Raw genomic sequence first — 27,997 nt, forward strand, 5'->3', positions numbered from 1 at the left:
CAAGACAAACCAGTCTGCTCTCAACCAGCTATGCCATTTATGATAAAAATGAATCATACAACCCCAATTACGAAAAAGTTGGGACAGTATGAAAAATGCATATAAAAACAAAAAGGAGTGATTTGTAAATTATATTCACCCTTTGCTATATTGAAAGCACTACAACTACACATTATATGATGTTTTACTTTGTGAATATAATTGTTTTTTTGAAAATATAAAATAATTTCATATCAGATGATTGCTCCAAAAAAGACAGGGGCAATTTAAGACTAATAACAATTTGACAAGTTAAAATAACAAGGCGATGTGAAACAGGAGATGTTAAACAGGTGAGGCAATCCTGTCATAATATATAAGGAGCCTCCAAAAACAGCCTAGTCCTTCAAGAGCAAGAATTGTAGGAGACTTGTCAATTTGCTAACAGATGCTTCAGCAAATAATCCAGCACTTTGAGAACAATGTTCCCCAAAGACAAATTGGAAGGATTTTGGGCATTTCACCCTCTACAGTGCACAATATAATTAAAATGTTCAAGGAATCTGGTCAAATCTTGGTGCGTAAAGTTTAAGAAGAAAACCACTTCCGAATGCGTGTGATCTCCGATCCCTCAGATGTTCCTGTCTTTAAAAACGTAATTCTTCTGTAATGGATTTCATGAACATGGGCTTGGGATTACTTTAATAAATCTTTGTTAGTCAACACCAATCTCCGCTGCATCCACAGATGCAAGTTAAGACTTTACCATGCAAAGCAGAAGCCATACATCAACACTGTCCAGAAGCGCTGCTGACTTCTCTGGGCTCGGTCTCCTCTTAGATGGAAAGTATAACAGTGGAATTTGTGTTTTGTGGTCCGACGAGTCCACATTTCAAATAGTTTTTGAAAAACACAGCCTTTGTGTTCTCCGGGACAAAAAGGAAAAGGACTATCCAAGCTGTTATCAGCGTCAGGTCCAAAAGCCAGAATCTGTATGTGCCAGTGTCAGTGCCTATGGCATGGGTAACTCCCACATCTGTGAGGGCACCATTAATGCAGACAGATATGTAAAAGTTTTGGAGCAACATATACTGCCATCCAGCACTCCAGGGACGTCCCTGCATTTTCCAGCAGGATAACTTCAAACCACATACTGCCCAGATTACAAGTGCATGGCTGTGTAATCAGAGAGTGCGGGTGCTAGAATGTCCTGCCTGCAGTCCTCACCAGTCTCTAATTGAGAATGTGTGGCACATTATGAAGCACACAATACGGCAATGAAGACCCCATACAATTGTGCAGATGAAGATCTGCATAATGGATGAATGGGGGAAATAACAAACTTGTGTCTTCAGTGCCCAAATGCTAAATAAGTTTTATTAGAAGAAATAGTAATGTTTCACAGTAGTAAACACTCGACTGTCCCAACTTTTTCGGAGCGTGTTGCAATCACCTAATTTGAAATTACTGTAAATTTAAAAAAATAAAAAAATTACAAATTAAAATTCATGAGGTAAAACATCATACAATGTGTAGTTGTAGTGCTTTCAACAGAGCAAAGGGTGAATAAAATTGACAAATCACTCCTTTTTGTTTTTATTAGCATTTTTCATACTGTCCCAGCTTTTTCGGAATTGGGGTTGTACAACAGAAATGCCAAAATGATAGGCAAATGCTAAAATCTAAACTTCAATGAACAGATGAGTGTGTGCATCTACACAAAAGATACTGTGATAAGTTTTGCTGCTTACATTTGCGGTTGATGTGTTGCGTTGGCTCAAGACTCTTGTTGCTGCTGCAAGCAGCCGTGGCGTGCTGGGGTGCAGGATTCTGCCTCCTCTGCAAGCAGGCCAGCATGACTGCGAAGACGCAGGTAAGATTCTACAGCCCCTGGTTTTCCAAGGCCAACCTGTAGAAAAATGAAAATATTTAACTGTTAGTAATGTACCATCAAAACTACAGGCAAGACTATTGGAAATACACTGATCTAAATGGTGAAAACCTGATCTCCAACAGATTGGAGTAGCCCTTTGAGAACCAGATGAATTATGAGTAATTAACTTGCAGGTTAATTATTTATGGCCAATAGAAAAGCAAAAAAAAATAAAATAAATTTAAAAAATAATAATAATAATTCTATCTATCTATCTATCTATCTATCTATCTATCTATCTGCTGATTTAGATGGGGAAACTTGATCTCAGCAGTTAGGAATGGCCATATGGGAACACTTTAGGAATATATGCATTTCATTTAGTTTTAAATTTACTATGTAAAATGAAATTATTGTATTTTTTTATATGTAATATGTAACACAATTAGATCAAATAAAATCTATGTTAATGTAATTAAATTTTTTCAATTATTATAGAGAAGAGATAAATAAAAATATTTATAACCTTTTGTATATTCATAACACTTATTGTAGAGGAGAGAAGAGATTATGGAGAAAGGGGGGTAGAATCAGGAAATCAGCGACAACTTTTGTCAATATGAAAAAACATGTGCACTAACCACCAAGCCACATCTCTGACATGTATATCTTTCATTGAGTTCAATTAACTCACACCTGGGAAGCGCAGTAGAAGGACACACACAAATACAGGAGTGTGTGAGATGGAGGCTTAATGCGGCTCCAGCTGCCCCTCGGTTCTGTGGTATGAATTACAAACACACACCTGCTGCATCTCCTGGCCATCCCAAAACACCACCTGTCAACAGCCCATCACTTATTTCCATCACCAGAGGAATAAAAAAATCCATCACCACTTCAAAACACACACACGGTAAGAGCAAATCATGCGTTGACCTGGGGGAAACACTTTCTAGGTGCTTATGTGTATTTTTTATTAAATGATGGGTAAAACACGAACAAGAAAAAGAGTCTGTCTGAAATTCAGATGGTGACAGCTGAGAGGGTTTACTAAAGGACTAGAGGCGATTTACAGGAGCTTGTCAGAGTGTTTGTTTGGTCTAAATGTCCATATTGTCTGTGTGTGTGTGTGTGTGTGTGTGTGTGTGTGTGCGCGTGTGCGTGGGTGGGTTTGGGTGGTTTACGAGGACAATTTGTTTTAGGTTACAAACTGGTAATTACAAGGGTATTATGTTATAAATGTGGTTTATGAGGACATTTATAGTGTCCTCATAATTCAAATCGCTTAAAAAATAAACACACTAAACTATGTTTTTTTGAAAATGTAAAAATGCAGAAAGTTTTTTTGTGAGGGTTAGGTTTAGGGGTAGGGTTAGGGGATAGAATCTATAGTTCATACAGTATAAAAATCATTATGTCTATGGAGAGTCCTCATAAGGATAGCAGCACCAACGTGTGTGTGGGGTGTGTGTGTGTGTGTGTGTGTGTGTGTGTGTGTGTGTAACATGCTGATGAGTAGGGTGGGGTGCAAATGCCAAGCGCACATCATGGCCAGTGACGGGCATAATCAATCTCCCCCAGGACATAAATCTCTGGCTGTATTCCTCCTCTGCCTCACTCCATCTTCTGTTCCCTCGCTCAAGAGGAGGTAGAGAGAAAGGGGTGAAGTGCCAGGCAGGCGGCAACAGGAAACAGCAGCTATGGTGAATGTGTAAAGGGGCTATATGACTACGGTTGAGGCAACATTGCTGCCCACTACCAGAGACTCAGACCAGCTTTCACACAATTCTGGGAAGCACTGCAATTGCTGTATCATATTAAAAATGACCATAAAACAGCAGCATGTTAGGTGACAATGGAGTTACCTCAGGTTAAGTGCCTAAGACTAAGGTCACGATGGTTGTAACTTAAGAATCTGCCACTGTACTGTACGAACCAGCGACCTAGCTCAGAACTTTGATTTCATCAACAATGTGCAAGCAACACGTACAGTACTTCGGTCTTAATTTACTCCACATTGATATCATTAAGACATTAAACATTTACAATCATTTCAAGAACTTAATATATTAATTTGGGTCAATTTTCATCACTGTTTATGGTATGAAGTGTTATAATTCCTGTTGTGGAGTGTGTTTTCCAGAAGGACTTGTTGAGGCTAACACTGGAATAAGCAAAAGTGCACATATTCAGAAATTTTCTATGAGTGCTGTTAATGCACAAGTGAAATTAACATAATTTACCCAAGTAGAACATATTCCTGGATCAATATCCTTATTAGTCCCGGCTCAACATTCCTATCAACAAATCAGGTTTTAGGCTTATGACTGGAGTGAGGGGCTTGAACAACATAGAACTGATTCACGCTAGCGCCATCTTTGATTGTTAATGGGAATGACAACGAGGCTGTGAGGGATAGACTTACCATCTCTTCAATGGCATTAATGGTATAAAGCTGTATAAACCAGAGTCCTGTTGTCTGGAATTCTTTGTATACTGAATATTCTTGGACAGATATTTTATCAATGTTTTGTCCATGGAACAATCCAAAAACAATTTAAACTGCAGTGCAGCCCATTGAAGAGACTGTTAGTCTAATCCCTCACAGCCTCGTTGTCATTACCTTAAAAATCAAAGATGGTGCTAGCGTGAATAAGGTCTATTCATTTTAACCAATCATCCCTCTGCTTCTAGGGGTTGGTTATGGTTAGGAATAGGGTCAGAGTTAGTGTGATGTTTGCTTGACAGGAATGTTGCTCCAGGACCAATAAAGGAACACGTCCTACTTGGCTCAATCAAGTCATTCCAAAGGGCAACTGCGTAAATTACAGTTCTGTCAATGGTGGCGTGATAAAGCTAAAGCAGCTCAGCAAAAAACAATGCCTGACAACCCTTAACCACCCATCTTGTCAGTCTGACTCTTAGAGGGAATAAAACCTCAAACTGCAGACAACAACCAAAAAAAAAAAAAAAAAACACAAATCCAAGAGTGTGCTGAATTGCTCTATTTTATTGACATGAGAATAATCTGTGTTATTTAAAGATTGCAACTCGGTAAACATCTCTCTTTTCTCTCTCTCTCATCAATGGCTTTCTGTCACAGCAGGGAAATGGATTAGCCTTCCTCAGACTCTGTTTTCAAATAATCTGCATATGAATGTGAGCAGATAATGTGGAACTGAGCAGAGAATGAGAGTGAGATCGACAAGTGATTTTGGTCGGTCTGTCTGTCAATATTTATTTATAGTACACAAGCATCCACTTTGAAATTGTGTATCTATGTCAGCTAACGTGCTTATCAGTGCATTTGAATAAATCAACTGCAATGGCAATATAAACTCCTCCTGCGCAAGACTCCACCACTATAGACAACATTCATCGCTGTCTCTATACGGTCAATAGCTGTACCAGCTCAGCATGATGAACGGCAAACAGTTTAAAGATTTCTCTAGTGTGCATTTCCTGAGATGCCCACATTACTTATTTTCTTTTATGCACTGTTATCAATGTCTGTTAATGTCTGTCACAGTTAATAGTTAAAACTAGATGTTCTAAAAATGGTGAGACAGATTCTAGAAGATATGACTGAACCCTGGCGCCATGATAAGATTTAGAAACCCAGTATGGTGGTATGAATGAAACTGAGAGAGTACGGATTCAGTCTGGCAATACGGTGCATTATTCAGTTTCCACAATGAAAGTGCTTTTGAATTTGTAACAATATATAGTACAGGTACATACACAGTTTGTGTGATACATGGTGAGATCTCTAGTGGCCGAATTAACCTCAAGCTGGCTGAGCCGCTATATTCTCTGAAGTGCACTTCTGTGGGAGAGATGAGAGTTTTATAGACTGAAAAGTGAGGGGAAGGTGAGAACGAAAAGAGGTGTAAGTGAGGATAAAAGAAGAGAAGCCAAAAAGCCTGGTGGGGGGGAAAGAGGAGAAAAGTTTCCTGATTTCCTGTCTATAAAATCCAGACGGTTCTTCCATTACAACCAACACAGATTCCCTATAGGGCAAGTCTCTGTATACTGATGTAAAGGAGAGAGGGTTTGCATTTGTCTGTGATAATCGAGAGAGAGGGGGAATGATGGGAGGGGGGCTTCTCTTCCTAATTGAATGGTGACCTGCCAGCTCGTTGAGAGTGTGTGAGAGAGACAGAGCCCCATGCAGTGCTTTTAAAAGGCCTGTGCGTCTCCCCTCTTAATAAGCCCAAACAAGTTAATCCAATCTACACACCCAGAACCTTTTCTTCAGCTTTAACAAGCAGCCACTACAGTCCCCCATAATCCCTCACACACACCACACTGCTGAATGGAAAGCAATGAAAGAGCCCATTAGAGGGACAGAGAGAGTTAACTTTAGTACAGAGCAAGCACACATACACTTAAGATACTCAACACAGAGAGCAATACTCTAACCATGCATCTATTATATAAAAACTCATGCAGGCACACACACACTTTTACCTACTAGCTATGGAAATGGGAACACACCATAGACTTCTTTTGTTTTTTTATATAAAGCTAATTATAATTACAACAGACTAGCCAACAGACAACAGACTAATGGTCAGCTCTACAGGAAATATTGCCTTGCTGTACTTTGCCTTGAAGAGAAAATATCGCTGTCAATAGAATACAATTAACGCCATTAATCTCATGATATCCTACAATCTTGAAATTTAAAAAAATAATTTAATGCATTTTTACTGTTTTGCCTCTGAAATTTTCCCTGGACCCCCTAGCACCCCCCTGGGGGTGCCCAGACCATAGTTTGAAAACCCCTAGGAACAATTTTGTATATTTTGCAACTAAACTCAAACACAAGATGTGGGACACACCAGACATGGCGGGACATTAACACAATCTGAACAGCACATCAAGTCTTGCACACACACACACACACACACACACACACACACATAAAACAGTAGGACAAGGAAAAACAAGGATGCTAAACAAACAAACCTTCAGAGTGGACATCTGCACATGGGCACACACCCAGAGACATAAATCGAACGATTGTTAATTAGGCTGCATGTAGACGTGCACACATACACACACGACTCAATGCTTCCATAACAATACTAGCCTCTGGACACAAGAATTCAGGTGAGGATGTAAAACCCAGAGCACAAACAGTTCTGCTAACAAACAAATAAACAAACACATATACTCACACTATACATAGAATCTCATTCAATAACTAGCCTAACAATATCCACATCTGCTACAGTGCTTTTTCCATTCCAGGGTCAAAAACAGGTCAGCCATTGTTGCAAGTGTAAGCAGATGGAAGATCATATATTTTGCATCTCGAAGAACGTACACAAACATATTGTTGCAGTAAATTCTTCCTTTTCTGCTTTCCAAGCCAAAGCTTGGGCCGCATGCGGGAATCGGATGATAATATGAAGTCTATCTCTGTCACAACACACAAGACTGCACGCCTGTTATCTCGAATCATGCTACAGTAGCCCACATTAATGCTGTCACCGCGGTGGCTGGAGCACCAGTTAATTGACCGCTGAGACAAAACGCTGAGCGAAATGTGTGTGTGTGAGATTGCAGTGGATGGGAAGTTTTTCCATGGAACAAAGAGAGCTGCTGCTGATGTAGTCACAATATACATCCAAGATCCTTTTCTATCCATAAAAATTATGCAGAGACATTCAGACAGTTAGGCCAAATTCATCTAGAGTAGCTACCTTATTTTTGTTTGATGCCGAAAAGAAATGTCATGCATTTACACATTTTTTTTCCTCTGTTGAACACATTGAAATTGCATCATGCGATTTGCCTCATGCAATGAAAAATGCTAGGTATATTATTATTATTATTCAATATATATCTAATGTCGTAAGACTGAAAAGTTGCATTGAAGAGGCATAATATTTCCATTAGCTTTTTGTATTATGTATAAGGGAAACACATTTTTAGGTGCTGTAACTGCTTACACTTCCTTCTCTGTTTTCCACCACCTTTAAATCACCATTTTTATACTTCAATAGTTAATTTTATCCTGGTCCTGTGATGTGACAAATGAAAGTACAAATATTTCATGTAGTCTCTCAATAAATATTTCAGATTTCCAGATGAAAACTTTGCAGGGGCCAACATTTTTTTCAGTATTCATCTTAGCTAGCACTTTCACTGCAACTAACATGTTACTTAAAAAAAAACACCTTTAATACTGTGCATTTATTCATATTAAAATAGTCAGGGTATACTCTATAATGAATGTAATTTTTTAAGGTCTGGCCATAAATTGCTTAATAAGACATGGCTGAAAAATAAACATGACTTATACTCTTAACAACAAATAATTTTTTATCAACATTACTTGGAAAAAAAAAACAAAAAAACAAACATAATAAATTAATCATTTTATCGCTATTGTTTACAAATTATGAAAACCGAGGAGAAACATTTAGATCTGCTAAAGCCCTCTCACAATATCGACCCACATATGAAAACAATGGTCATATAGAAATGCCATGTTTACTTAAGGATGCATTTAAATTGAATTTCCTTTTTGGAAAAAAAAAAAAAAAAAAAAATGTCTATTCTTCCATTTTCTCTAAAAAGTATCATCCTATTCAGTGAAGAAAATTAGTCCTGCAAATATTGTGAATTTGCACACAATAGCCAGTGCAGGAGCCAGAAATCTGTGCAGATAATCATTGGCAAAAGAAGAAAAAACTGAGTTGGTGCTGTGCATGATTGAGAGGGCTGACTCACAGCTGTATAGAACCAAATATAATCAGGATATTTGCAGGTTCATTTTCACATATCACTGTTTTTACGCGTACTACCAACCCTGAACTGATGAGACACGCCTGTTTGACACTTCAAGAATAGTGAATAAAAGCAAACTTTTCAGCACATTTTCATTGAATGTTCGGTTTTCATAATTGATTTCTATTTTTGTTGCCTAAGATGTGCTGACAACATTTCTGTAACAACTGCGGTGATCATTTTTTTACATCTGTAGATTTGACCACACTCCACACAACTAAGCAATTTTATATAAATACACTTGATTGAAAAAGACGTGATCAAATGCTCACCTTAACGGTGTGATCCATGTTTAGCAAAGAAGTGTAACTAAACTATTGCCCGAAAAGCTTAAACACACGCTCTGGTCTGGAAAACTGATGATGGCTGAATGCTGTTGCACGTGCCAATGAGTGCTGTTAAATCAAAGTCTGTCTAGCAAGTCAGTCCAGTGGCGGCCATCTTTGGAATTTCCCTGGAGACTGTTTCCAGTAATGCCAGTGCAGCTCCTATCTACTTGAATGGGGGAACATCAAAATCTCAAAAATGGTTGGCCAAGATTACGATCAAAGAACATATTTCAAATCAGCAGTAAAATCTGACAATGCTGGAATCTTAAATTGTGCTTCTTTACCTCAGATTACCCCAAAAACGCAATTTTCCCGGCTTGTATAGCTAATGCGCATGCACGTTCTTGAGAGGATTGACAGGTGATGTCTGTGTCTAAAAGGTGATTGGCACTTTTACCTGTAAGGTGGGACATCCTTTCAACATTCGTTGACCATTGGGTGCTAGAGCTTCTTGGTTGGGTGTTCCAATTTGTCCCATTCATTTTAACAAAAAGTGGCCCATCTCTGGTTAAACTTATCATTGATTGCTGAGGCTCACGCCTGCAAACGCTGAGTTTTGCACAGAGCACGCTCTGGTATTTCAGATGGCGAGGCAAATTTATAAAAAAATCAGTCTGAAGGCCAGACAAAGATGTTTGGCAGGCCGGATTTGGCCCAGGGCCACCAGTTGATTAGCCCTGGACTATAGCATGTTACCCTGCAGGACTTATTAAATATTAAAAATGATTTCAAGTTAACTACCCTTATAGAAAGATTTTGGAAAGCTACAGCAATGGGTGCAATTCTCACCTATGCATGTAAATATACAACTGGAATAGACAGAGCCCATGCAAATCCAAATAAAGAGACATTGGAGCAATTGGTTGTCATTAAGAAATAATAAACCATAACAATCCCAAAAAAAGCGCAACCATACTATAAAAGCACAGAGCAGGCCATCACACCATCACACATTAAACTCATTCACATCACAGGGACACTGTTTAAGGTTAACACAAGATGAAAACAATGGCCTATTCTACGCATAACACTCCCACCCCTCGAAGGCATTCATTAGTTAGTGTGAATATTCAAGTGTCTTCTCTTGCCGTATTTTGTTCATTGTTTGTTGTGCCGTTTGATCACAGCCTGAGGGGCTGAAGTCTGAAAGATGAGCTGCTGTCATTTGAAAGAGTGAAAAAGAGACAGCTAAGACATACAAATAATTGAATTATGCACACAGATGTTTAGCTGCAATAAATAAAAGTTTAATATACCATCTATAGTTCAAATCAACAGAAAATAACTGAAGCCAAAGAGTTTTACACCTCTTTAGCTTTGTGTACACTGCAACAGTGTCAGCGTTCTGACCTCAATTTCCCATGCAGCAGCCATGTCACCCTGCAGCTCTTGCCTGGTTGCCCACTTTAGCTATGCAGGGTTGAGCCTGGCCAGTACCTGGATGGGAGATCTCCTGTGGAAAACTAAGGTCTGGAAGAGGTATTAGGGAGGCCAGCAGGGGGTGCTCACACTGTGGTCTGTGTGGGTCCTAATGCCCCAGTAATGTGATGGGGACACTATACTGTAAAAAGGCACCCTTGTTTGGATGAGATGTTAAACCAAGGTCCTGACTCTCTGTGGTCATTAAAATCCCATTGGCCCTTCTCAATCATGGCCTCCTAATAATCTCCATCCATTAATTGGCTGTATCAATCTGCTCTACACCAATAGCTGGTGTGTGGTGAGCATACTGGTGCTCTATGGCTGCCATTGCATCATCCATGTGGATGCTGCACACTGGGGGTGGTTGAGAGATTCCACCTATACTATGTAAAGCACTTTGAGTGCCTAGAAAAGTGCTATATAAATGTAAGGAATTATTATAATCTGACATTTTTCAAACATCTTTTGAGCTTGGGCATCTTGAGTAAAGTAAATACACCAGAAATATATTGATTAAAACAAATCTAATCCTCAAAATAATAATAATTCAGTAATATATTATAATAATAAATTTTTGTGGGTACCACGTTAATAATTCAGTATTATAACAGCATTCAACTGGCTTCCAAAAAGTTTGCGGTGCTGTAATTTTTGCACACCCTGTTCATTTAAAAAAACAAATATATAATAATATTTATATATATATACACACACACACACACACACACACACGCATTTTAGTAAAATATAAGTCAGTACATAATGATTAAATATCATGCTCCCTTATGTTCATATAGTGAAAAACATGGCTTCATTATATTTAAATAGATTTTTAGCTCATGCATTAAATGTTTTGGTAACACTTTACAATAAGGTTCTATATGTATACAGTAGTTTACATGAACGAACAATACTTTAAGTATTTATTAATCTTGGTTAATGTTAATTTCAAACTATACTAATACATTTTTAAAATCAAAAGTTGTTTGTTAACATTAGATAATGCACTATAAATTAACATGAACTAACGATTAACAATTGTATTTTATTAACTAACATTAAGATGAATAAATTCTGTAAAAAATATATTATTCATTGTTTGTTCATGATACCTAAATCATTAACCAATGTTAATGAATGAAACCTTATTGTAAAGTGTTACCAATATTTTAAATATATTAAATAGGCTAAAAATATAATTAATGAATATAAATATGATATGTAATTTTTGTAGCCATATCACCCAGTACTATATGACTAAACAAACCAGAAGAACCTGCTATCGACCATCAAACTAAATAATACATATAAATATTTCTTTTCTATTTTTACAAAGTTTAAAGCTGCACTACGTAACTTCGTGCTCTCAAGTGACATCTGTGGTTGAAACTTAAAATTGCAAGCAATTTGCGGAATAACACTTTACTTCAGTCGTGTTCTGGCGCTGCTCTTCTGGCGGATGAATCTCCCAATTTGAACTTACCTGGACATCGACTGTGTGTGTGATCATGACTGGAGCCAGAGACATAATGTGTTATTTTCATGTTGATATTATGTTATACGATTTAACATTTGAAACTGAAATATTACTTTGATGATGAGAAACAACACTCTTATTTACATATTTGAATTAATTTTACACTTAAATCGCTTTTCTGACACAACACTCAAAAAGCACTTTTAAATAGTGAGCAGGGGACTCTCCTCAGCCACCACCAGTATATCTTAATATGATTATTCAAGTGTTTTATCTACAATTAATGCTTGAATTGTACTACAATTTACAATTTAAGAGGTTAAACTTGTGATATGGCTGATACGAGTTCAATATAAGACTTTATTATTTTTATACTATATTGTCCAGCCTCAGTTACTACAATAGTATGTCAGTGCAATGCACACAATAACAACTTGAACTAAAAACATAAAATGAGGATTCAATAATGATGGGGATAAAATATACTTTATTAAACATAAAAATAATATGCTTAAATATGCAATATATATAAAGTCATATATACATGTCACAGTAACTTCACCGGACAATGTAGATACATCGCGAACGGTTAAAATACGAGTAATGTTCGATTAATAAAAGCATCACAAGCAATATAAGCTTCAACAACCCTACCAGAACACATATCCAAGCATTAGAGCAGGTAAACAACTTCAAACAGATAACAGATAAACTGCAACGATGCTGTCCTGAACTGTGTGTGTGTTACTGAACTGAGCTGAACAGCGTAGTTAGTTTCTCCAGTCGGAACGTGAGACAGCCGGCACTTCTTTACCGTGTGTGCAGACATGACGGAATGACGCAAGGATGAACATCATAAGCCAGCGATTTCATGCAAAATCAAACCCAACAGCTCAAAATACAAATAATTTTTATAGGCTTACAGTAGTGAATCAGGGTAAGGTAAGGACATTGTTTTGAACACTGATTGTTGATGTACTCAATCAATAAATGGCAATTTGTTCATTTTTAACCAAAAAAATCTTACATAGTGCAGCTTTAAGTTTTGAATGAAAGAGTGAAAATAATAATTAAAAGTTAATTGAATTTTTAGCAATTTTCTGTACATGCAATTTTCTATCACATTAAATTTTTGATATCTTATTTATCAGCACTACATTGGCCTATTGGCCTCCCTGTTCTCAAGATATCGGCATCAGCCATTAAAAAAAAAATCACTACTAGTTGATCACTACCAGTAACCACACAGCAATACACTAAAAACCACTTAGAACACCATAGCAACATTACGGCAGCCACAACACCATAGCGTTGTTGCGGCAACTTTTGCCCCACTCATATGTTCTTTAGAAAATATAAAATTACTGTATAATTAATACAAAAAAAATATATACTGATTTAGTCCTTTTGCATGTGTAGCTCGCCTTGAAATTAGCAGAATTTTCAGATCCATTCATGTTATTGGTTCACAGCACAAATGACTCCGCCTCCAATTCTGCCCCGCACACCTAACCGAATTTGATCCATTCTCACTAAATTTTAGAATCACCCACAGGTTTGCGTGAAGCGATGCATGCACACAAAAACAAGTGCATGCCTCTACCTGGCATTAACATACATCTCCTCTTCTCTCATCTATCAATTTATCAGAGTTTTCTGTCCAAATCAGAGAGAGAGCGAATAACGGCCCTGTCCACAGTGGCAGGAAACATCCGGCACCTTCCATATCACACAAACCTCTGATAAAGACCCACGTTATCATTCCCCTTCAGAGAGACATGAGGTAGTGAAGGCGAGTGTGAGGTGGGGTATGTTTGCAATTCATGTGTGCATGTGTATGTGTGTGAAGGTGGCCACTAAACAAGGAAATGTGTGTGCAAAGGTAATCTTTCTACACTCAGAAAGGCTTTGATAAGTCTTAGCTGTGTACATACTTGGCTTTAGTTTGGGGACACATTTTTCTTGACAAAAACTCCCTTTGGAGACATTTCGGGACATCCTTATTTTGGAAATTTATAAAATGCAAACATCCTCTGTTAGGGTTAAGGTGTGGGTTATGTTTAGTCTACAGTTTTTACAATTAGATTTGTATAAAAGCAATGGATGTCTATAGTAAGTGGCCATTTAGATTAAGTGCCCAAATAATCCTATGTGAGAGCCTTTGCAGGAGTTCAACACTACTAAGATCATTTTATCTACTTGTGTCACTACATGAGGCGTTCCTGAACGAAACAGACTTGTGCACGGCTGACCAAGCTGCTTTGCAAAACGACAGAGCATTTCCAAACACACAGACTCTACCTGGAATGCTTGCATAAATCACAACGTGCAGCCATCGACTCCCACATCTGACACTCAACCGAAATGTCAAATTCTCTGAGAGCGTAGTCATAAGAAGGTTTCTCGCATAGGCTATGTTCACACCACAGAACAACGTGGCCCAAATCAGATTTTTTAAAATGCATAAATCGGATCTGTATCTGAATTTTTGCAATATGACTTCAGTGTGAACAGTCATTCGGAATTCATGTGATTTTAACCTGAATCTAACTCGAAATGTATCACAGTTGCGCACTTGATTTACCCTTGAATTATAAAACAAATTCATGAATTGCACTATACGAAGTATTACACAACATTATCAATGTATATTGATAATATTATGTCTCAAATATTGTGGCATTTTAACAGTGACAATAGAAGTGTTATTATTCAAAGGAAGAAATGGAAGATAAAATGTTAATGCTAATGCATAGAAGCCAATAGCAGTTCTCATTTTATACAACAGGTAAGGCATAATGTACAGTCAGGCTGTCGTTATCGCAAAATAAACCCAGACAGAGTGATCAGGACTTATGTCACCCTGAAGTGTTGAAACTTTGCTATTCTGTGAGAAGAAATTAATCGTGGAGTCTTTACAGCTTTATCGCACATCTGAGTGATTTGAGAAGCAAGAAAGATGACCAGTTGGATGTCACTTTATCCCCAGATGTGCAGTTGTTATTAGGAAATATCAGGCTGCTGAATTGACCAACTAAACAATCAGAATAGAGTATTCCAGAAAGCAATGTAACAAATTATGATATTGCGTTTTACATATTACGTAATCTGTTGATGATATTACAATGAACATGCCTGGATGGGTGTTTTAAGCTTGTTTAGAAGAGTGTCTGATACAGGCCACAGCTACAATGACAGGAACAACCTGACCAAAATTATTTGAGCATAAAATCGGAATAGGACACTTTGGATTACGATGTGAATGTTGCCTTGAAGCCTCTTATGCAGCTTGTGAACAAGACACTAAACCGACACTGACAGCTTGACGATCACGAGGTCACAAGTGAAGCTTGGTAAATTATTCTGAGACAGATTCCCTGATCCGATCCATTTATTCAAGAACACTGTTTATTCTGTGGACGATGTCATAAAATCCTACCACTAAACAAACACAAGGACTAAAACCTCTCACACAAGCACTCGAGAATAGGTGCAGTCATGCAAAACCCTGCTTATGATGAGACGTGCCCTCTGACCTTCTCTCTATCTTCAGCGAGGCACACACATCCCTAAGCAGAGTTCAGCGTCTTAAATTACCGCCTGCCATTTTCCCCTCTGTGCGCTGCCCTCTTCTCCTGACCCTCCACTTCCTTGACGGGGAACTGTTCATAATTAAATGTTAATCTTAAAAAAAAAAAAGAATAAATAAAAAAAAAATTTCCTTCGCCCTATCTCTCCCACTCTCTCCCTCACATTTTGGGGAAGAGTTCTAGTTAGAGATTGTATTATCATGAACAAGCAGGCTGGTAATTGTCTTCACCCAGCAGAGTGATCTGTGGCTTGGTGAGCAGAGAAATCTGAGGATTAGTTAGGAAGTTTTTTATTTTTTTTATTTTTTTTTATCTCTACAGAGCGCAGATGCTGCCCACAGCCAAGAGCCTCCGATTAAATTACACTGCGAAGAGGATGTGGCCTTTAAAAAAAATTACATAAAATAGACCAGCGGGAGACTAAAACTCACCCTCCATTTAAACTCCTGAACCTATCCACAAAACCCTTCATATCTCTAATCTATTAATATGCATTTCTGGTGAAAACGGGGGAAGGGATTGGGTCGGTTTTTAAACGCAGTTTGAGATATGCGTGGTGTATTAAAGGGGTTAGCTACTCATAAATCATGCCTGCGGGCCTACTGCCCTCCTTTAATCCCGGGTGTCACATTTGAGCTTCTCTGCTTGGTGGATTCACACTTCAAACAAACACACACACGCCCAAAGGAGCCACAGTTTTAAAGGAATAGTTTACTCAAAAATACAAATCTTGCCCCTCCATGATCTCGAATTTAATTTGTATATGTGCAAATTCATTTTAGGGCCAATTACTCCTTTGTATCAAATTTTCTCCTAAAACTCATTAGAAATAAAAAATAGAAACAAATTGTTGACATAAGTGAGAAAGTAGTATAACATTTATGTGGATAGCATAGTTTGGATCATTTGGTCTTGGAAGAATTTAATTAGAAATGCTTGAAATGCTGAAATCTTTGACTTTCATTGCAGACATTGGGCTTTTTGGGAGTCTGAGCCCAGTGTTGAGATCTTTTCTGAAATGTGAGATTACTGGAAATTACTTATTCTCAGCAGAAAAATCTGAGAAGCAGTAGATTTAAGCACAAGTCTCCATTTACTCTCCATTCAATCTCATTACTTTTTCGGGAAAAAAACTTTTCTGAAAGACATTTGTCATTTGTGATCTGTCCTTTGGCACATAGTCTGCTGACAACTTCTCCACCGGAACCATCCAATCATTTAGACTCTATGCCACACACTACCAACAAATACTTCAGGAGAAGAAAAGCACACCCATCCCAAAGGAAAAACTTCAGCCACCAAATAGTCTAATACATCATAAGCTTCTTTATTTCTCCTTGCAGTCTTTCTTGAAATGAAGCGTTTGCCCTGCAAGCACTGCTGAACAGAGTCTGCCTGCTGCTGTGGGATTAATGGCAGTGTCAGGCTGGAAGTTAAGGGCTAGCAACAGATGTTCTCCACTTCGCAGAACTCAATGAGCACCTAGCTTAGACCCACCATACCAAGAAAACCCACTACAAAGCAGTTCTAGTGTAAGGAGTGAGAGGCATAAATGTAGCAAAATCAAAAACGCCATTAAAACAAAAACGCATTATTGTCGATATAGTCTCAGTTTACCTTTTACATAAGAAGTAACACGACACAAAGGTGGTTCACAGGTGTCCATAGTAGCACAGGAATCAGTGTTTTTCCTTTGATTGCTCCTTTGAATTTATGGTAAACGGACCAAAAGAATGGATCTGTTTGTGTGGCAAGCACGGTGGGGTAAGCGGAGCTGATGAGAGATTGACAGATTGAGTGTACAGGATACGGGTGAGGAGACTTTGTGTGGAGATATACGACTCGCTCTCTGATCGGCAGTCTCTGACCTTCCGATGCACGCTCCTTAACTTCCTCATTAAGCTGTCATACGGCCTGCCAAAAACAAACCAGAGCTCAAAACATATCTTCCTCCCATTTAAGCACACAGCCTTCCTCATCAAAAAGAGAGACAATCGAACCGGGGGATGGCTGGATCGGTTTTCAGAGTCTCAGCTTGCCCGGCCTCAGTAAATGTGCTCAATATTTGCAATAATTAAACCAGTCGTCCCGTCTGGCCATAGACAGTCTGCCTCTATCCATTGCAATCATATCCTTTTTGAATAATGATAAGATATCTCGTCGTCTCCTCTTTTCCTTTATCCCCCCGTCCCCCTCCCTCTGTGCCTTCCTGGTTGGGTCTCTGATAGACATTAATTCCAGTTTCATCTATAAAGCCAAGCTCATGCATATTTAACAGAATCTATTACTTTAGGATTAAATTATAATAGACTGTGCCCATTACATTTTTAATAGTTTGCATAAATGGTTGCAGGGCCCAAACGAGAAAAACCTAGTTTATTAAATAAAAAAACAAGGGCAAGGAACTCAAAAGCCACAGAGTACATTCTGTATAAGTGCACACACAGGATATGTATGTACTGAGTAAATCCCTGACACACAAACAAACTCAGAGTTGAGGGCAGCCATGAACGGCTTTTTGGTTTAATTGGACCTCACAGTTGGACTTGAGGGACATCTAACAGAGAGAGGACATATCCACAGAGGATGGACTTCATTTCTGACAGCCTTCACTCTCAATTGAAATTTTGATGACAAGTGAGAAATTTAGCCTAAGAAAAAATAAAAGCCTGTCAGCAAGACATTTCGTTATGTCCGCTACAGAATAAAGGGGCATTTACACTCGCAGAGATTTGTAGCACCCGGAAGTCATTCCTTTCCAAAGTGACTTTTAAGACACAATGAGCGACAGAGACTATTTACTTTTCGTGACACAAAGTTTAGCATAGTTGAACTTAATGCAAAGGATGCGATGTAGCAATTACCAGTAAGAGAGCAGACAGTGGAGCTCAAGTGATATAGTTGCTTCAGATGCTGCAACCGTATCATGTAGGAATGACTACTAGCACCTTGGTGAACTACAGCTATTTATTTGGTGTCAGTGAGTGTGTTCACATGTACGATCTTACATTGATTATGCTTAAAGTCAGCAACGTGTAAGGTCATAAAAACAGCATTCTTTTATCGGGTTAAGGTCATAAACAGTTTAAGCATATGAACTGATCGATTCACATAGAATTGTTCCCATTACCTTGATTTCATGCTTTGTCGTGTAAAACAGAAAATAAACCGATTATTTAAAATCTCATGTAAATGTGGTTTTCTAGTGTTGTCAGATTTTTAGAATAAGCTGAATTTTGGTCCTTATCAGTATACTGCATGTAAATGTGCTCAATGTGTGCGCCTCTTATCTCTGGAAAATAACAACTTTCAGGTATACTCCGACTCAGACCCACCCAGGAATGGTGGAAATAAACCTGCCAATCCTGCGGTGCAGTTCAAAATCTTTTCATAAGGACAACACAGCACTCAAGTAAACCGAAAACACAATGTGAAGTGCTATACGAAGGCTTACTGATGGCTTCTGCTGTGTCGGCCACTGACATTCAGTCAGCAAAACAGATAACATGGTGCATCAGAGTTTGGCAGACTTCCATTGTCCCTTTAGTTTCCCATTTTGGAGTTATCCATTCTAAACAGGGCTTGGCAAAATGTTAGAATTGTGCAGCTTATAATACGGCATTCACCAAGGGCATTTCCAAAAAAAAAAGTAAGGAAGAAAGAAGAAACCCTCTGGATGTCACTGTCCCCCAAATTAGCACTGAAGGGACATTCCCAGAGCTCGTCCCCACCGCCTGCCATCGCTCTGGCAGATCTGTGCGGCAAGGAAAATATTTCATGGTGTATAAATTATTAAGCCTGCGCGTGAGGCCAGTGCGCTAAGCAGCACGCAGATAGGCCAGTTATTCACAGCTCTGCAGGGACAGCAGCGTCGGCGGCCCCCGCACGCTCCTATCAGATCGTTTGTCACCAGCGATAGACAATTTACAACACAAGCCTTTTTCAATTTATTCATTGTGCCGTCACTGCAGTTTTCTCCCCTGCACTGAAAGCCGCCCTACTCTCAAACGAACCTAGCCTGACGGAAAGAGATTTTGAGCCATGTCTGTTTAGACACACAGGCACACACACACCTGCTGAGGCTGACTCTTTAGTGTGGACAAAGACAAACACTGTCTGTTTAAATATTCTTAATTGAGAGTAAAGTAAGAGATGATGGAGAACCCAAGAGACACAAAAGGCAGATGTCCCTTTCCACTCCCTCTCTCTCTCACTGCCAAACCTTGGCTGCTAAAACACTGCGATAAAAGCATACAAGGTGGGAAGTGCACGGAGAGACAGCAAACACCCATCCACCTTGTCTCAAATTAGCTCCAGGCTGGCTTGAGGAAATAGCCATTGAGTGCTTCCATTAAGAGCAAATGAACCCTTCTGTGACCACCACAGCTCTTTCTCTTCACCAATATTGCTGAGGAACAGAAACACAGAGGTACCCAGGGCTTCTTGTGGGAACACCAGGAAGAACACAGTTCTGAGAAGGGCTGTGCTATGCTGGCAAAGCAGAACTGGAATTTTCATTCCTGATATTAAGGTTTTTGCTGGTAAAACTTAAATGTCTGTAAAACTGCACTAAAGCATTAATATTCTCTCCCTTATAAATAATATTGGATTTGCATTAAAGAGCACCTATTATGGTTTTTCAAATATTACCTTTCATGTAGTGTGTTATATAGCTGTTTGTGAATGTAAAAAAGTCTGCAAAGTTTCAAAAAAAGTTACTGACTCCCAAAAGAAAGAACCGATTCTGAACACCTGAAATGAGTCGTTAGTAATTCCCGACTTACTTCCTGTACTAACCTACGTAATTTGGTAACAAAAAACCTGCCTCTGGTCTTCATTGGCTGCTCACGAACAGCTTTGACCCGCCCTCAAACACAACACTAAGCGGTAGACCAATCACAACAGACTGGGACATCTGACCAATCAGAGCAGAGTAGGCTCTCTGAGAGGAGGAGTTTAGAATTAATCCTTTAGAACGGATCATTGAACGAGTCCTTTTTGACACTGGGAAAAAAAGGTAATGCTGCAATTTAAATTATGAGCAAATTAAAGTGTTTTTTGACCTTGGATGCATGTAAATCTATTGTATGAGACCTTTAAAACAAAATTAGGCATGTTTAAAAACCATAATAGGTGCTCTTTAATGGCACATGTTGGTTGTGAACTTGTTGGCACAAGGACAGAGCCATTCAAATCATGATGAAATTACCCTTATTACAAGTTGAGTAGTAAATACCAATTACGTGAACTCCTAAATACAAAAGCTGAATTTAACACATCTGAATTTTATGAAAACTATTTCTTATCCCATTTGACTGTTGTTCCATAGATACCATTTTATATTTAATTTCATTGTAGCCAATGTTTCCTGACCCACTTCAACATTTTGCAAGGGAACTCAAGGATGAATTAAAGGAATAGTACACACAACAAAATTATAATTCTCTCATTTATTTACCCTTATGCCGACTCAAACTTATATGACTTTCTTATGTTGAACACAAACAAAGATATTTTCATAGATGTATGATTTGTTTATATCCATACAATGCCAGTCAATGTGGTCCAAAACTTTCAAGCTCCAAAAAGCATCATCAAAAAAGTTAATTGTCAGCTCTTTGGCACGTTTGTGAGAAAAACTCAATTACACTTCCTCGTACTTGACCCATGTGCAGAGTGTATAGCAAACAAGGAGTTATGTTTTGGTCAGTTTCTCATCCAAAACCGATTGGATCACTTCAGGAGACATGGATTAAACCACTCCAGAGAACAATTCCTTCAACTATTTTAATCAACAAAAGTACAATCTCAGCTCGCCATCTCATAATTACTGTAATTCAGATGGACATGAATGTAGCACTAGTCCCTATAATGACATAAAAGTTGAAGGAACTGAAGATTTGCCATCATGCTAGTTGTTTGAAAGATGTCAGGCATAACCTTGCTGCTGGATATGCGAGTCTCTTTGATTAGCTACTTTAATGAGCCACACAATTAGATATGAGGTAATAAAGTGCTCGTTTAGGAGTGGTGTGGTCTCTGACGGCTGAATTGAAGTTAATTGAGATTTACGTGACAAGATGCTGCAGCTGTAGCCAACAGCCTTCGCGAACGGTCAGCCTTAAATTTAGCTCTGCTGTTTGAGATCAAAGAAATGACCAAGCTGATAAGAGACAGATAAGAATGTTGACACATTCTTGACCATCCTTGCATCATTTTCGTCAATTTGATAGTAATTTCAGAAAAACAGGCTCAGATTAGAACACTTTGTTTCCATGGGCCATCTTTTAGAATTGAAAAATACATCAGTGGCCCTGAGAGAGCCACTTTATCAGTCCTTCATGTGAAGGCAATGCCACTAAATAAGCAGAGAAAAGTTTCTCCAAGGACCACAATCATTGTCACAGTGCACACAGATCAAGGCAAAGCAGCTGCTACATAAACCAAAGTTTTAACATATAAAAACACAGCCTATATGCAGGTCTTACCTACTTTGGAAAAGATAGTAGTAAGTTAACTACTACACAGGAGGAAAATAATGTAATAGTCATTATATTTTTATACAGTATAGTCTATACATAGCAATGCCAAAGTGTGGGTTTGATTGCCAGGGAACGAACAGTCAGTATACTCACATGCACATTAAAATTTCCATTTATTAACTAAAATAATGAATTGTTAAATACACGACATCTTTTTTAAATATCATGTTAACACTTTAATCCAATTGAAATCATACCAGTCCAATTTTTGGGAAGTTGGACTAACATACCTACTGTAGATAACGAGATTGTAGCTTGGCTTCGTCCAGCATGTATATACAGGTGCATCTCAATAAATTAGAATGTCGTGGAAAAGTTCATTTATTTCAGTAATTCAACTCAAATTGTGAAACTCGTGTATTAAATAAATTCAATGCACACAGACTGAAGTAGTTTAAGTCTTTGGTTCTTTTAATTGTGATGATTTTGGCTCACATTTAACAAAAACCCACCAATTCACTATCTCAAAAAATTAGAATACATCATAAGACCAATAAAAAAAACATTTTTAGTGAATTGTTGGCCTTCTGGAAATTGTTCATTTACTGTATATGTACTCAATACTTGGTAGGGGCTCCTTTTGCTTTAATTACTGCCTCAATTTGGCGTGGCATGGAGGTGATCAGTTTGTGGCACTGCTGAGGTGGTATGGAAGCCCAGGTTTCTCTGACAGTGGCCTTCAGCTCATCTGCATTTTTTGGTCTCTTGTTTCTCATTTTCCTCTTGACAATACCCCATAGATTCTCTATGGGGTTCAGGTCTGGTGAGTTTGCTGGCCAGTCAAGCACACCAACACCATGGTCATTTAACCAACTTTTGGTGCTTTTGGCAGTGTGGGCAGGTGCCAAATCCTGCTGGAAAATGAAATCAGCATCTTTAAAAAGCTGGTCAGCAGAAGGAAGCATGAAGTGCTCAAATTTCTTGGTAAACGGGTGCAGTGACTTTGGTTTTCAAAAAACACAATGGACCAACACCAGCAGATGACATTGCACCCCAAATCATCACAGACTGTGGAAACTTAACACTGGACTTCAAGCAACTTGGGCTATGAGCTTCTCCACCCTTCCTCCAGACTCTAGGACCTTGGTTTCCAAATGAAATACAAAACTTGCTCTCATCTGAAAAGAGGACTTTGGACCACTGGGCAACAGTCCAGTTCTTCTTCTCCTTAGCCCAGGTAAGACGCCAGGAGTGGCATAACAAGAGGAATACGACAACTGTAGCCAAATGCCTTGACACGTCTGTGTGTGGTGGCTCTTGATACCTTGACCCCAGCCTCAGTCCATTCCTTGTGAAGTTCACCCAAATTCTTGAATCGATTTTGCTTGACAATCATAAGGCTGCGGTTCTCTTGGTTGGTTGTGCATCTTTTTCTTCCACACTTTTTCCTTCCACTCAACTTTCTGTTAACATGCTTGGATACAGCACTCTGTGAACAGCCAGCTTCTTTGGCAATGAATGTTTGTGGCTTACCCTCCTTGTGAAGGGTGTCAATGATTGTCTTCTGGACAACTGTCAGATCAGCAGTCTTCCCCATGATTGTGTAGCCTAATGAACCAAACTGAGAGACCATTTTGAAGGCTCAGGAAACCTTTGCAGGTGTTTTGAGTTGATTAGCTGATTGGCATGTCACCATATTCTAATTTTTTGAGATAGTGAATTGGTGGGTTTTTGTTAAATGTGAGCCAAAATCATCACAATTAAAAGAACCAAAGACTTAAACTACTTCAGTCTGTGTGCATTGAATTTATTTAATACACGAGTTTCACAATTTGAGTTGAATTACTGAAATAAATGAACTTTTCCACGACATTCTAATTTATTGAGATGCACCTGTATATTTATCAGACCTCAACTGCTCTCTGCATTGTGCACATGGTCCGAAATATAGATGTGACATGCGGTGTGGATCTTAACACTTCCTAAGCTTATGTTCTTTATACAAATATTCAATTATTCACTGTGTCATGTATACTTGGACAGACAGATGAAGACTGTAGCCCGATACCTCAAAAACTCCCAGTAGCTTGATAACTGCGCATGTAAACTTACTGACAGATAAAATGTACACAGTGCAAATCTTTTTGGATGAAAGTATCTGCCAAATTTATATACTGTATGTACAATAATGATGCATACTTTCATGTGAAAAAACATCCAGGGGGAAATAATGCAAGGTGGGACTTAATTGAATTTGTTGATTTGATTAGATTGTACAAAGTTCAATGTGTTTAGCAATTATATTTTTGGCTAAAATAATTTCCCCCCACCTACATTTTGTTACATCAACGGAAGAGACATATCAGAGACAGAGAACGTTATTACATTTTAATGAAAGGTTAAGAAATTAACCTTTTTTGTTTTAAGAATAGCACACACTTTTGAATTGTACAAAATGAGACCAGGGGCATTCATTAAGCAAGCAAATAGGGTCAAATTTGATTACAGGTTTTCTAATCAGCATAATGTCTTGAATGGCCAGCATGGTTTTTGACAGTCTGAATACACAGCCTTCAGTATCCTAAAAGGACAGTTTATGGAGATTTCAGCTGCACAGTCCGATCCAGTGCTTCTCCAGTGTCTCACAGGAAGAATGATGTCAACTGTGCAACTATCTCAGATGTCCCCTTTTGAAAGCCTGGTTCCAGCCTTTCTCTCGCTCAATAGAGGGGAATCTGAAAAGGGTGAGATGAGAGATAGATGTGCTCAGAGCCTGGGTGTCTGGCCCTCGTATAAAACACACAGCCAAAATATCCAGAGAGGGCACCATTTGTGTGGGGGACAAGGTGACCCTGTCTCCCGGGAGCCTGTGAAATAACACAATAGATGCCTCTCATCTCTACACACACACATATCCACACACACCAGCCAGCTATCACCGTGCCAATGAGGGAGCCGGCACAAAAGCAAAAGCCGCCCCACCCAAGTGCCACAGCCCTTGAGCCCCCATTCAAAGCAGAATCCGGCGACAAGCCCCCTGCATACACCCCACAGACGGTTCTGAATTCCACCCTCCACCCAAGCCACAGGCCCGACAGATGGAGAGGCTATTGATCGAACAGCTCACACCCTCCCCGCTCACTGAATCCATCCCCTGAGGAAACAAAGCTCTGGAGAAGTCAAGAGAGATGCATGAATGTGGGGAGCAGGGCTGTGGCAGCCGCAAGGGTGGGTGTGCAGGGGGGTTTGGGGGCAGAAATGCTTCCACACAGCTGAGCTATGCAGCAAGTGTCTGGGGCTTGGGAGAGCAGAGGCATTTCAAAGCATTGAATGCACTTTTATGATCCAGACTTATAGGAGACAGGTTGTGCGGAGAGCACACAAGAACAGCGGCGGCTGTGTTAGCTCGGACGTAAATGGACAGTAAACATTGCTGGCAGAGATGATACGATATCTGACAAACAGCAGATCATCTAAACAAACAGCTCCTTTTATCGACAAGCTGGGATACTTTAAAAATATTTCGACAAATAAATTGTTTGGTTAAAAGAAATAGAAGATGATAGAGACTAAATGTAAACCTGTGACACAATTCCAAGGTTCCTGCATCTTTAGACTAATGAATTCCAAGACTTTTTCAGTCATTTATAATTACAGAATTTATACATTGTTCAAAAATGTAAAATTAAGTTTAATGTTTAAATCTCTCTTTTATAGAGACTGAAGTCTCAAAAGAGCAATTTCTAGCTGATAAAATATGTTTTAAAACTTAGCATAAATACAGAAATGCGCATCACGACATCATAAAATCCAAACTTGCCTTATGTACTTTCTAAACAAATGTCATTGGTCTAATTTCATCAGTGCATGTTCTTATAAAGAACAAAAATTCTTGTTTTCAAAAACCTTTGTGAAAATGTAACAACTTGGTCAGCCTCTGAAATGACTTTTCTGCTGATGAAACCAAGTCCATGTGGGTGAGGTAAAGCAATATTAACCAATAATATTATAGCCTCCACGCTGTAGTAGAACACCCACGTTTCACCATTCAACCTAATCCTGATGGATAAAAATCAAGTTTCTTCCTACATTATTTGCCCCCGATATTCCATTTCACTAGGGAATTATGGAAGCTTAATGAATTTCAATGCTATTTCATGATGCTTCAAACATTTTTTCTTAGTCATGCCAAAGCTCACATGCAGTAGAGGATCAGGAAAGTGTAACTAATAGACTGTCTTGCTGTGCTCATTTGTTTAGCTTTCTTCTATCTAAAACACAGATAAATTCATACACTGTTACACTGAATCTTTGGTAACCAATGGAGAAGTTCAGCTCCCCCTTATCAGCCCTGGCTGGGAGTCCTGCATGACAAAAACATGTTTTCTGAAAGAGAAAGTCAATGGAGCTTCATCCTCAAGCTGTCCATGGGAGAAACCCCTATCGAGTAGCACAGTGCTGTGTATCACTGCAGCCAGCCAACCTTGTCTGGAGTTCTCCACCCGTCAGATCGAGTTTCCCCAGGTGGGGACCTGAACACTTCACTCTAATTGGGGGTAGGAGGCCGAGGCCGGAGCAGAGGACATTGGGACAAAATAGAGTGATTCCAGGTAGGGGTGAAAATGGAAAGTTCCAGAGAAACCGATTACTATTTCGCCTTCGAATGAGCCGCTTGACCTCATGTTGCTCCAGGGAGACTGTTCCTGCAATTAGTGCTCCATAGGTCACTTTGACTTTAAAGTGTCTGCTAAATGCCAAATAACCAATTGCAAGAAGCACGTTTCAACTAATATTAATAACCCTGCTTCACAAATAATTACTGTAAAATACTGTTTATCAGAGGCTCTTTGCTGTATTCCTCAGCTCGCTAGTTTAAGCCTCCTACAAAACGACACTTCATTAACAGTGAAAGTCTTCCAGCAGAACTGCCTACTAGTTTTGTGATAAGAGTCAGTGGCCTTGCTTTAAAAGCTTACATGAAAGGTTAGCATTGATTTCTCAAATGTCTGTTGTTTGACATGAAAAAGAAAAGAAAAAAGAATAGTCAACTTAATTAGTGATGAATGCTAAAGCAAGCATGCCTATCCCTGCATCCGAATATGCATACTTCCCCACTACTTACGGTCCAGGTATATTTTGTTTTTGTGCTTTCCGGATCGGCTCCCACCTGGTCGACTGCGTTGCCTTTGTGAGTATACACCTCTGATTACTAGTGAATAAGAATGCATTTGATGCATGCCCACTACAACTTCTTTGAGATACTCTTAGTACAGTCAATAGCAGGCGCATGTGTCAGCGATGCACACAGCTGAGGACTGGGTGCACGGGTCAAGAAAATCTAAGAAGCGCGCAGTAAAGCCACGCAGCTGTGCTGATCGTGCAGTTTGCGTCACACATACTTTGCATGAAGCGATCCACAATGCGGACACCTGAAGTATACATTGGCCTTTAGTATGCCAAAAGCATTATATCAATTAAGTAGTATGTCTGAATCCTAAGTGTGGATGACCTACTACATCCAGTGAGATTCTGAAGTGCACATCCACTGGACACTTTACTATCCCATTATCTCACAGGAGCTGAGGAGGTATCATATTCAAAATGCTGAATTTAAATAAATGGTGGAGAACTGCGAGTCGGGCAGCTCTATTCTATTGTAAGTGCTATATACTGTATACAAAGAAATTTGTTCCTTGTCATTAAATTGTACTTTTTCTTTTTCTTTTTTTTTTTACAAAATCAGAGTAAATTGTTTTCACAGTTGTTGTTACTGTGTCATATATTCAGGTCACGGGACAATGCCCATGTTCCTGTATAAAGTACGTCCAGGAATGTATTAATACTACTCACCTGCATACACGAAGAATGTACTTTAAAGAATGAACAAATTTTGATGCAGTATAATCACCATTAAATTATCAGATGTACAATCATGTATGCCTTGTACGGATGATGAAAACAGCAGGGAAAACAATCCCACAGATTTACATAGAAGAGGGACCAGAATATCATAGAGACTTGTTGATGGGCTCTTTTGACTTGGG

At 38.9% G+C, this 27,997-nt stretch overlaps 1 protein-coding gene across 2 annotated transcripts in view; it reads right to left on the bottom strand.

The window, feature by feature from the left end:
• LOC127440087 (protein FAM222A-like) overlaps nucleotides 1-27,997 on the bottom strand; it is a 71,416-nt gene that overhangs the window by 26,376 nt on the left and 17,043 nt on the right. For both annotated transcript variants that reach the window (XM_051696472.1, XM_051696471.1), the window contains exon 2: nucleotides 1,731-1,888. In XM_051696472.1, coding sequence (XP_051552432.1) covers nucleotides 1,731-1,836 — 106 coding nt within the window. In that variant the 5' untranslated portion in view covers nucleotides 1,837-1,888. The remainder of the gene's footprint in view (nucleotides 1-1,730; nucleotides 1,889-27,997) is intronic.

The sequence above is a fragment of the Myxocyprinus asiaticus genome, chromosome 4 (genome assembly GCF_019703515.2).
Source record: "Myxocyprinus asiaticus isolate MX2 ecotype Aquarium Trade chromosome 4, UBuf_Myxa_2, whole genome shotgun sequence".
NCBI classification, from domain to species: Eukaryota; Metazoa; Chordata; class Actinopteri; order Cypriniformes; family Catostomidae; genus Myxocyprinus; species Myxocyprinus asiaticus.